Here is a 12,050-nt window from a genome sequence, read left to right on the forward strand (position 1 = left end):
GTTACTTGAATTATTGATTCATCTTTTCTTCAGTGCTTTTCAGTGCCTGAAAGATTGATTTGATTAGCCATATAGAGCTGTACCGTCAAAGCATGGCCCGCTAATGAGTTATAGCATCTCTTTGGGACAAGAAGCGATTGGGGACCTAATACTCTCATTTAGTGACAGTTAATACATATTTAGTTTGGAAACTCAAAGAGCGTTTGTAAAATCGAACTTGTAATTTACTAAATGTGGTACTCGAGGGACGTCTTGCCTCAACATGTAGTGACAGAGCATGACTTGGTACAAAATGTTCCTGAATCCTGGGTTATATTACATGTTCAACACCTAGACAGAACACAGATTCTATAGGTTGGGGATAATACAGATTGTGTAAGGAACTCCACATATTGTAGTCGATTTTCTCAGCTTCTAATGTGAATCGGGGTGCAAAAGCAAAGCTTACCATAAAATAAACACCACAAATAATTGAGGTGTTGTTATGACGTGGTTGTGATGATGTGTCAAATGTATTTCAAAATCCCTTTAAACCGAGGTTAAGAGATAACAGTATTGTTCCCAAGACCCAGTTTTTAAATGTCTGCTAATGGTAACCAACTCATTCCCACAAATGACTAAGTCACAAACGAAGTGTTCATTATTAGAAATTAACTACAGTTTTCCGCTGATAACGTAGACCCACCAAATCAACCCAACATAATGTCCCTCAGAGACAGAGACAGAATACAACGCCTCTGTGAAGAACGTGTCTGAAAATGTGAATATGGCTGTCAAAGCCCTTGCCAGTCTCCAACAAAACATGCCAGGCCCCAGCCCGACTGTGAATGGCGATCATTGGTCGAGGACTGACTGTTTGACAGTGAGAGGAGAAGAACAAACCATTGACTGATGAAGAAGTCAAGACAAGACAAACATTTCTTCTCAGAAGCAGGGCTGAAATCCCCCACTATACTACGTGAAAGGACTGGAGGATGTGCTTCTACATTGCGTCTCTTTAAGATGCGTGTGTACGTACATGAAATTTGTTTGTGTAAGGCAGTGCGTTTGCATGGACGATAATCGCCCTCTTATAGTCTGTGATAGGAATGAACCTGCAAAACTAAAGGGACTTCAATATAACCATTCTGACAAAGCAACTCTTTTGCAGTAAATAGACTAGCATTAATATGGCATCCTGCGTCTTAAGCATGACGTGTTTCCATGTACAACAGATACTATGTAGGAGGGGAAAATGACGAGTGGTACAAATTGGTTGAAAGGTGAAAAAGTCCCTTTTCCAAGGGTGCTTTTGGGCTGATTCACCAAATGGAAAGCAGTGGAGTTAAATACAGGCTTTCACACAAATGATAGAAGGCGAGCCAAATATTAGACTGATTACTGTGAACTGGTTATTCTCTAACATTTAAGAGCACTCCAAATTAATAAAGATTTCTGCTTTTCAATCTGGACTGAGAAAGGTTGACCAAAAGTTGGACGGTTTCCATGAAATATCTGTTTAGTATTTTACCCAGAGAAACCACATTTTCAGATACACATGATAAAAGGCTAAATCACCATAAGTACTATTCACAGAAAAAAATGTTAACAGCGTTGTAATAACCGCAGATACCCAACGTGACGATGATGATGATGATGTTGTCAATTCAGTAGAACAAACAATCTACGAGTAAGTGACGGGTAACAGAACTACTAATCACATCCTCTCGTCTTAGGCCTGAAATTTGTGGCCCACAAATTAGCCGTACAGATAGGAGCAGTGAAATGACAAAAAATAATTTCACTTAAATAAATAAATGTAACTCGACCCATCGGACACATACAACATCTCCATTGTTAGACGACAGCAGGGTCTGCCACAGCTCACTTCATGCTAAAAGCACCACTCCCAGCAGCGTCTGAACCTCGCGGCCGTTGAGAAATCCCAATTAGCTGCATCCACTGCAGGGCAGTGAAGGGTAGGCAGCCATCCTCTGATGTCCTGCCTGTTCAGCAAACACACCATCAGCCAACTCTTTACACACCAGTGCACATGAATAGCACCGTCAGCCTCTGAGCACCAACACTGGGCTGGTTGTGGACACAGACACGGAGAGCCCGGCCCCCGCACGCCAGCGGTTTGGTGTCCCCGTTTCCAACCAGGACATGCGGAACGACGGACAATCTGACCCGGGAGGAGGGACTCGGCCTGAGACAACCTGTGTCATCATGTTGTTGTCCTGGTTGCCGGGCAGAGGAGGCGGCTAGATCAGGGTTGACCAAACAGGATGTACCTTCGCTGAGGCAACCTGTGAGCCAACGGCGGTTGAACAAAGACTATTTACAAATACACAGGACTCGGTGCGACGCTGTTGCGGCCCGCGATTACGGTGCACTAATACACCTTGACGTAAGGGTTAGAGAACATTAAGATAACTTTCATCAATCGCTGATCCAGGCCTTTAACGGATTTGTCCGTCGGAGAGCATGTAAAACACAGTTTGAAGGCAGGGCTGGCTTCATGTTATGTTGTTACAGAGAGATATTAAGGCCACTCACTAGGCAGAGCGCCCTGTGGATTCTGTGTTGGTCCATAACATCATTTTGACTATAATAGATGTGTAATCCGTCTACATCTGTTTTAAGTGATCTCCAGACAGATGTGATCAGAAGGAGGAAACACAGCACAGTAAACAATCCCTGCCTCCCTGGTCCTCAAAAAGAGGTTGGATATGGAATATAAGGGTTTGCATATTGTTTGTTAAAATGATCAGATTTCAGAAGTCAGACGTATAGTTGCTAGTTTTACATGCAACACATATGTGATGCAATATATTCCTGATGTCTAACTTTGCTTTGTTTTTGAGTTATTTCAGCCCAGACATTTACATTTATGGCATCTAGCAGACGGTTGTATCCAAAGCAGACTCAAAGTAAGTACATTTTTCAGAAAAAAGAGAAACAACAATACATCGCAAGCCTGTCGGTACAGTAAGGATGTTCATAGATCCAAGTACCAAGCACCAACTACCGCCATGTATACCATGCATATAACAGTCTATGACATCACTGGAAGCGGGGCTATTTCTGTTGAGCTCCTTCCTCAGAGCTTAGGGGTTAAGGGGTGGCATCTAACGTGGCCCATTGAAGCCCTTTGAGACTGTGATTAAACGCCTCAGCACTTGATGATGTATTCTTGTTTCAAGGCCCAGGTTGAGCTAGAGTGTGAGGTCTATGGCGGCTCTTCCTTCGAGGGCATGCGTGGTGTGAGGAGTCATTGCCATATAGCGTGAATCCATTTGCTGTTCTGTTCCACTGTATCAGTAGTGTCATGGACGACACTGATGTTATGATGCTGCTTGTTTACTGCTTCCCCTCCTTAGGGCTGGGCGATATGACGATATATATCGTGTGATGATACAAAAAGGTCTATCGTTTCATATTATCCTCTATCGTTTATATCGTCTTGTCGCAAATCAAACTCTTTACGTAATATTTTACGTCACTTGGACGACGCTTTACATTCTTCCACACGGCACATGAAGGCAACATAAACAAACATGGAGGAGAGTGAACATGACAATTCTGAATAGGAGAAGGACTCCCACGACCAGCCAAGACAAAGTGAGCTCGTACCTAAAAGAGGGGCTACGAAATAGGCCTTTCCATGTGGTCATTTAATATAAACGACAGTAATTTTCGGACAATAAGACGCGCCTTTTTTCCCATTTTTCGATTCTGCGGCTTATATAACGGTGCGGCAGAGGACAGCTGATTTGAAATGGAACAACAGCTGTTCGCTTTCACAGGGAAAAACTAAGATACTTCAACTTACTTAGGCCTACTAATTAACGTTCAAAAGCTATTAAATCTTCAACAAAATATGCAGATACTGTCAAAATTGGTTCCAGGGAGTATATAGGGATTATTAATGTTGTTTTTGATGGTGTTTTTTTCTGGAACGAGTATTTGAATATTCGCTTGGAAAAACCAACGAGTATTCGAAGCCTGAAAAATGGCATTCGGGCCAGCCCTAATGCTAATTAAACATTAAAACACCTGCGGTTTATAGTCCAGTGCGGCTTATATACACATCATTTAATTTAGCTGCTGCGGCTTATACTCCGCTGCGCCTTATAGTGCGGAAAATACGGTATTTATTCATCGAATTTACAGAAAATGTGCTATATCGTGATATCGATATAGGTATGAATGACCTATATCGGGATATGATATTTTGGTCATATCGCCCAGCCCTACCCCTCCTTATATCGGCAATACCAGGCCTCACACTGTGCTCTTTCATAAAGACTCAGGCAGTTACCTTTCTGGCTAATAAATGATAATAAATAATGGCAAAGTGTAGTCAATAACATACGCAAACGTTCTATGTACTACGGCTGTCAAACTTTCAAGATGATATTTGTGATAGATAAATAAGTACAAACAATGGCAAAAATGTGATAGTAAGTAAGGGAATAATATCATATAAATTATGAGAAAAAATCTGGTATTTCAATTCATTAAAACATTTCCTTCGCTGTGAAAATATCCTGATCAGTGGAACCATACATTTTCTTCCACCATGGGATTGCAACGGGAATTGTAGGCATCTGTGTATGCGATTGCTGCACGTTCATACAAAATCCAGATAATAACAATAATAGTACCACTATGTATTACCAAACATATCAAAGTGAAGAGTGCTTTAAAGGCCGTGATCGTGCTAGCGTGGGCTCCATCCCCTCTTGATGACGGGGGTCCGAGCACGCTGCCTAGTTAACCACCGACTCATCCCCAGGAACTGCCTCAGGCCACAGACAGCCAGGCTCCCCATCCCCCCGCTGTCGGTCGCCTTCCTCTCAGGTTGTCCTCCTGCTAAGCTCCGACTATCTCAGCCACTCTCCCTCTCGCTCTCTAGCTCTCTCTCTCACTCTCTCTCTAGCTCCCTAGCTCTCCAGCTCTCTCTCTCTCTCATTCTCTCTCTCTAGCTCTCCCTCTTCCGGCCCTCACTCTCTAGCTCTCTCTCTCTCTCTCTAGCTCTCTCTCTCTCTCTCTCTCTCTCTCTCTCTCTCTCTCTCTCTCTCTCTCTCTAGCCAGCTCCCTCGTTCTCTAGCACTCTCTCTCTCTCTCTAGCTCTCTCTCTCTCTAGCTCCCTCGCGCCTCTAGCGCTCTGTCTCTCTCTCCCTAGCACCCTCTCCCTCTAGCAACCTCTCTCTTTAGCTCTCTCTCTCTCTCTAGCACTCTCCTTCTCTCCCCATCCCTCTCTCCCCCCTTCAACCCACCTCCTGACACACACACACACACACACACACACACACACACACACACACACACACACACACACACACACACACACACACACACACACACACACACACACACACACACACACACACACACACGAGACGCTCGCACGTGTAGCCACACAGAGCCACACAGCGAGCGAGAGCAACAGCGAGAGCCCCGGCATGAGCGCGCCACCTCCCCCACACGCTCCGACCAGGCAGGACGCAACAGCCCCTGGCTTGCCCTGACCCACATCTTGATATAGCCCTAAGTATGCTTACAGCTAAGTCCCGAAGACACTCCTGCCACTCAGCCTAATCAGGACCGACCTGCTGTCGCTGCAGCGGGCAGATAGACAGGTCAGGCTGGACAGATCGTTATCATTGTCAGAGGCAGACTCTTCTTAGTGGCGGCGGGAGCTCTCTCTGCCCGCCCTTCTCGGCTACACCAGCGCGAGCACATGCCCGCTCTGGTTGAGTTAGTTAAACATTACACGCTCGGCTGGCCTCTGTGCAGCGATATGCTGTAGCGAGCACGTCAACACTTTCTCCCGGGCGTCAGCTCGGCGCTGGGTTCCAGCTACAGGAGAAACGAAACCTGTTTGGCTTTGTTTGTCCCCCGTTCTCTTTGCACTCATTCCGTGATATTGTGGTGAACTGAGTCATCTTGGTTCAGGGTCTGAACATGACTAGCGAGCCAAGCCAGGTAGAGGGGAAATAAAAATGAAGACAAATATATATCCCATGCTGACATAATAAATAGAAAAACACGTTGTCTTTCATAATTGCGAGTGACATTCATGGCTAAAAAGACAATGCATTAAATTAACGTTGGGAACCAAAGTAACCAAAACAGCTCCACTTTGAAAATGTGTCATGGCCTTACCTTTTCGTCCTTGTACTCCACAAGTGGAATATTCCTGACAATAAGTTTCTTCTCCTGGCTGCCGTTGTCCCAGGAGCTGTTGGAGCCCCCGTGGTGACTCAGGGCCTCCTCTAAATGGGGCAGGAGGTCCGGCAGAAGGTCCGGGGGCTCCAGGCCTTCAAAGTCCCCACCTGGAGCCACGGGCTGCACCGTACATTCCACCAGCGACTGGCACCCATTCCTGTCGGGCACGGCGGTGACGACACAGCTCTGAGTCAGCCCGGGGAGCAGCTGGCTGCTGGCCGCGCTGGGGTAGCAACTCATAGCCTGACCGAACATCTCAGACGAGTTGTAGCTCCCCTGGGTCCGTCCGGAGCAGCGCAGAGCACGAAAGGGGCACTCCGCCGCCTGGCTCGCGGGGGCCTGAGATGGCTGCTGCTGCTGCTGCTGCTGACTCATGACTGGAGTCGGCGAGAACTCACACCCGACACCAGGCACAGTGGAGGTCAGGGGCACGGCGGGCCTCGACACCGAGGGAGAGGGCAGGGACTGCTGCCCGAGGCTGGGCATGTCAGGCTCCCCGGGGTAGGCGGGGTACTGCGAGGGCTGGAAGGCAGTGGCAGAGCTGAGGGAGCAGGCGGGCAGCGTGTGAGCCATGGCCGAGGCCTGGATGGAGTACGACAGGCCGGGACCCTCCATGTGTGCGCTGGGGAAGGCTTGACCTCCCCGGGCGTGCTGGTAGCCACCTTGTTGTGGATGCTGTTGTTGTTGGAGGGGAGCCCCGTGCAACGAGCCGTCCTGACCCTCCAGGTAAGTCTTACTCAGAAGGACGCCCGACGGAGGCACGACTCTGGAGTTAAAGCGTGCTCCTCCCATGCTCTGCTGCTGCTGAATCTGCTGCTGGTTGAGGAGAGCCTGCTTCTGACTCTGCGGGTGGCCTCCGTGGTGGAAGGGGAAGCTGTGGTGTTGCTGCTGCAGTGATAGCGTCTGGGCGTCCATTGGTAGATGCGGACGCTGATTCAACAATTGTTGTTGATGGCAGCTCTGCTGCTGCTGCTGCTGCTGCTGCTGCTGCTGCTGCTGCTGCTGCTGAAGCTGCTGCTGCATTCTCTGCTGCTGATGACACAGGTGCCGTTGCTGCGGCGTCTGTTGCTGTTGGAGATGGAGCGGCTGGCTGTGGATCTGGTGTTGCTGATGGAGCCGCTGTTGTTGGGGCAGTGGGGGTAGCGGTTGCTGCTGCTGCTGCTGCTGCTGCTGCTGCTGTGGGAGAGGATGATAAATGTTCCCATTCTGGTCCTGGTTCCCCCACATGGGACTGCTGCGGTTTCCGTACAGTCCGTTGGGCTGCGGCGTCTGGCCCAGGGAGGCACTGTGGTACTGACTGTGTTGCTGCTGTGCCACGACCCCACCGTCGCCCACCGCCCCCGGCCCGTGGAACACCGGCCCCATGGGGTTGTGTGCCTTGACGCCGGCGTAGTGTCCCATCTGCTGTGCGTACGCAGACATGGCCTGCGGGGGGAGACCGGACGCGGCCACGGGGACCATCCCCTGGTGCTTCCCCGGGCCGGCCGGCTCCACCGTGAGGGGCTCAAAGTCAGTGGTGAGGTTCAGCTCGTCCACCAGGGAGGGCCCCGAGGGGAAGCCCTCCCCGTCCAGACCCTCCAAGGCCCCCACAAACAGGTTGGGGTCGTCGAAGAAGTCCATGGCGGAATGTGAAGGGGGCCGCTGAGAGACTGTCGACGTCCGCGGGGTCCGAGACGGAGGGGAGAAGCTACAGGGGGTCCATCAGACCTGAGGAGAGGTGTGGAAACAAGGACGCGTTTTAGAGGATTTAAGGAATAAGAAAGCGTTGCCGTGTGGAATCTTGAGGATTGTGAATAACGTTATAAGAATGTAATAGACATGTTTTGTTGGAAATTGGAAATTGTGTTATTTATCAGATTTGTCATGCTTTTCCATCATCGATTTGGATTTACCATTGACGTAACTATGGCGAATCTGAGTGAAAACAGCAGCACTATCTCACGCGTTGCAGAGGTAAATAGAGGTCTTTACTTAAATGCAAGCCAGAGAGTGCAGAACATTTCCAAAAAGCCAGGTAATAATAGCTAGGTTAGAGGGCCCTGAGATAAACGCAGCCTGGCCAATTATCCATCGGCAGGGCCTTGCGTGGGGTAAAGCAGCTGATGCTAACTAAATGCCAGCCATCCACCAGATGCATCTTCCTGTTGAAGCCCTCGTCCCCCCTCAAATAACCCAGTTCAAAAAATATACGGGAGGCACAGAGTGGACAACAAATGGCATTTCAACCGCTCCGAGTCTGGACAGAGGCAGAAAGGTTTTTTTTTTTTTGGTTTTTTTTAAGCGCCCGTTGACAATGGAATAGCACTCAGATAAATGAGCACATGACTGCACACACTAGCACACTGACAAAGTTCTCGAGTGGTGCAGAAGAGGGAGGGAGAATACTGCTGACTGGATATGCAAGGCTCCATCGGTTTATATAACTACTACTGTAACCAAAGAGTGATCAGTACAGGTACTCTGAATTCTGGCAGAAAAGGGGACTGAATACGGTGTAATGGGAATACTCTCTTAAAGATTGGACAAAAACAAAGGCTGAAACAATACTTAAACGAAAATGGAAACAGTTTCCACAAAATGGTTTAACTTGGTTTTCTGGAAGAATAGTTGGCAGTTGGAATGCCCGATAACCTTAACCCTAAATACTATGATTTGGGATTTCTAAGAGGGTTTAAACAAGGTATCAACCACAATATACAAATTATAAAACAATCCAAGCCATGTTATTAACTGATAGTAGAAAATTTAAAATACAAACGCTTGTTAAACCCCTCTTCCAATACATGGCTATATTAAATATATCACATTTCGTAGGCCTTATTCAGGGCATTACTATGTTTATCCTGCCATACAGCATGTATGGTCCTTTTTTGTGTATAACGGAGCCGTTGTATACGTTTCATTTTTAAGGAATTGCTTCTAATAAACTGCATTTATAATATGTAAAATGGCCGGACGTTTTGTTTTGTTTTAAAATGCATTAATTGATTACTATAAATTGTAAATGAATCCTATATCTATGTATTCATCGGCGGTTGGTGCAAGACCAAAAATCAGGCTACTCTGAGATGGGCTGTTCAACAGGTGGTTGAACGGTGGTTTTGGAAGCAAAAACAATCGCATCTATATCCAGTGCAAAATATCTCCGGTATACGTTTAATCGTTTTAGGACATGCTTTTCTCCGTTTCATGTTGTAACAATAACAAAAATAAACGTGGTCGTTAAAAGTTTCAAGACACTATGACCAACAGCAAGACGCAAAACATTTTTAACCATTTCACAGTCGTGCAAAATCGTGCAACCTCGCATCCACAACACCTGTTGCCCGCGCGGTGCAGGTTCTCATGTGGTCCCCCCAACCCCCGCTGTAGGGGACCCCTCTGAAACACCCCTCACATCCACCACCACCACGCTCATTCTCTTTGTTAACTCCTGTAACGTAGGACCCTCATCCATCAGGCTGGACCACGTCTCCTCATCGCCACTTGTTCATCACAAACCGACCTCCAAGTCCGCGTAAATAAACCGGCGCGTCTCGGATCGCGTCCCGCGAAGGGAACCAGGAACCAGGAGACGACGAAACGAGAACTTACCAACTCCACGGTGATATGAAGTGAAAGCGGCTCCAGCTGAGCTCACACCCCGCTAGTTAGCTCCTAGCGCTAACCTCCAGCCCCTCCAGCTGCCCCACAGTCACAGACCAGTCCACACCCACAGCCACACACACCATTCCACATCCGCCTTTGTTGACTTCCAGCTGCGCTCCTCCTCGGACGTCATGAGCTCCAGCCCTGATCCAGACGCAGGCGGTGCATCGCTACAAGAAAGTGCTCAGTTGTCCAAAGTGGGAAAAGAAAAGGGAATCAGACCCGGGGTGCAAATGTGTGAACAGACGGGCACTTCCGTCCGCGGACCGCACCTCCATCCCCATCTCCTCCCAGCAATGGCTTCAAGTCCCACTGGGCGACACAGCGTCACTTATCCAGCGCGCAAGGGGCCAGCGGGACTGAGACCTTCTGCCGCGGGGATTCAACTCGCAACCCGAGATAAAACAAGCGCTTCGTTTTTTTCTGGTCCGGAGAAGACGTTGCAATGCGAGTTAATACGAGAACCACACGTGTTCGTGTCCAGATCTCCACAGGAGGAGGAGGATGAGCCACGGGATTCAAACGGTGTCGTGACGCGCCTTCGCCCACACGAAGAGGATGAGGAGGAGGGGGAGGGGGGGGGGAGGATGATGAGTAGGAGCGAGGGCGGAGGTGGACGCGGAGGTCGGTCGGGGTCATTCAACTCAGAAGCAACACAACAGTTGTTCATCACTTTCGTTCCCACGTTCGTTCAGAAAACGAAGACTTTAAACCGCCACGTCGGTACCCGAACGGTGGACTCACCGGAGCGTCCCAGTCCCAGGCGCCCGGTCGCTGTCAGTTCAGGACCACCGTTACCAGTTCAGGACCACCATAACCAGCGAACGACGGGACGGGACGGGACGGGGGGGGGGGGGGGATACTCCCAGTCCCAGTCCCAAAGACCAACAGGCACGTCCGACCTATCCAACCCAGAGATCCGCGGAACTAAAAAGGCGCAAGTTTATTATATCTGTGGTAAAATTTAATAAAACACGTTCAAACTTTTTAGTTGAATAATTGACCGAGGGGAGGGGGAGGAACACAACGTCAGCTGAGGAGAGACGAGGAGAGACAAGGAGCGCCACTGGCCGTCAGGATGAGAACAAGGATGAAGGTGGAACGGATTGGATCCGGCGGGGAGGGATCAGGCGGGGAGGGAGAGACTGGGGGTAAAGGTGTCTTCAACTAAACTCACAGTGGGGAGGGGGGTCAGAGAGAGACAGGGCTCTTGTAGGCAGGGAGGGGGAAAAAAGCATGAGACTAAACCATATCTAACTGTATCGAACAAATAATACAATCCTCAATATGAGTTGGTGGTGCTGGTGGTCTCTCCGGTGACACCGGGACCGGTTTAACCGCCTCACCGGGCGGGTAGTGGCTCCCCACCCGCCCGGCGAGGCGGTGTCACAGGACAGCTGAGAGAGAGACGAGCGCCACACTGACCGTCTGAGTGACAGCTGGTCGAGTCCAACTGCGCCCGGAGGGGTCAGCGGAACCGTCAAAGTGTGAGGAACAAAGCACAGCGGCGAGGCTTACCCGTGCGGACCAGGAAGGGTCACTTCGGACGCGAAGTTTAAATGAATGTTATCGCCGAAGTTGTAGCTTGCTGTTGTAGTTGTTGCGCTGGTGCTGGTGACCACAGCGGCGGCGCAGCAGCGGCTCCTCTGCTGCTGACGCGACCAGCATGAACCTCATTTGCATATTTGTGTCCCACTCCCTGATTGGACGGGAGACGCCTCGCCTTAATTTTTAATTCGGGTTTGAGTTCGGGTTTGGTTTTTGCGTGCGGCTGTTTTGGGGAATGTGTGTTTGAGGATGAGCCTACTTGGGTGCGAGTTAAAAGTGGCTTTGTGGGGAGAAGTCAATATGTTGACAGGGTGGACAAGATGGCCGTGCAGGGGTGACAGCCAATCAGACGATGTGTTACTCTTGGTGTCGGAGTGGCTCCCACACGCGGTGACGACAGAGCAGGGGGGAGCGCTCTGCGCGGCGGGGAGGTGGCGGCCCCTGTCGGTCAGACCCTGAAAGGTCAGCCCACCGATTTAATAATATCAGGGAGAAACTAAACATGCAGTATTATTGCAATTTACAGAAATACAGATTAGCCGTTTTAAATCTCAACAAGTAGACATAATCATATTTGAGCATTTCGTATGTTATAAATTAGAATAGAACAGATCTTCAGGGGCACCCAGTTGTTTTGT

The 12,050-nt window shown here is 49.1% G+C and overlaps 1 protein-coding gene across 6 annotated transcripts in view; it reads right to left on the minus strand.

Moving 5' to 3' along the window:
* The window catches only part of chd9 (chromodomain helicase DNA binding protein 9), an 83,720-nt gene extending 72,198 nt beyond the window's left edge, over positions 1-11,522 (minus strand). For 3 of the 6 annotated variants that reach the window (XM_056608328.1, XM_056608326.1, XM_056608322.1), the window contains exons 1-2: positions 11,383-11,522; positions 6,154-7,923 (exon numbers count right to left, since the gene is read on the minus strand). In XM_056608328.1, the coding sequence (XP_056464303.1) occupies positions 6,154-7,836 (1,683 nt within the window). In that variant the 5' untranslated portion in view covers positions 7,837-7,923; positions 11,383-11,522. Of the gene's footprint in view, positions 1-6,153; positions 7,924-9,810; positions 9,915-9,944; positions 10,367-11,289; positions 11,317-11,382 lie in introns of those variants that run through there. The other 3 variants (XM_056608325.1, XM_056608324.1, XM_056608323.1) reach the window with 3 other exon arrangements.
* Between the last annotated feature and the right edge of the window lie 528 nt (positions 11,523-12,050).

The sequence above is a fragment of the Gadus chalcogrammus genome, chromosome 14, assembly GCF_026213295.1.
Source record: "Gadus chalcogrammus isolate NIFS_2021 chromosome 14, NIFS_Gcha_1.0, whole genome shotgun sequence".
NCBI lineage: Eukaryota > Metazoa > Chordata > Actinopteri > Gadiformes > Gadidae > Gadus > Gadus chalcogrammus.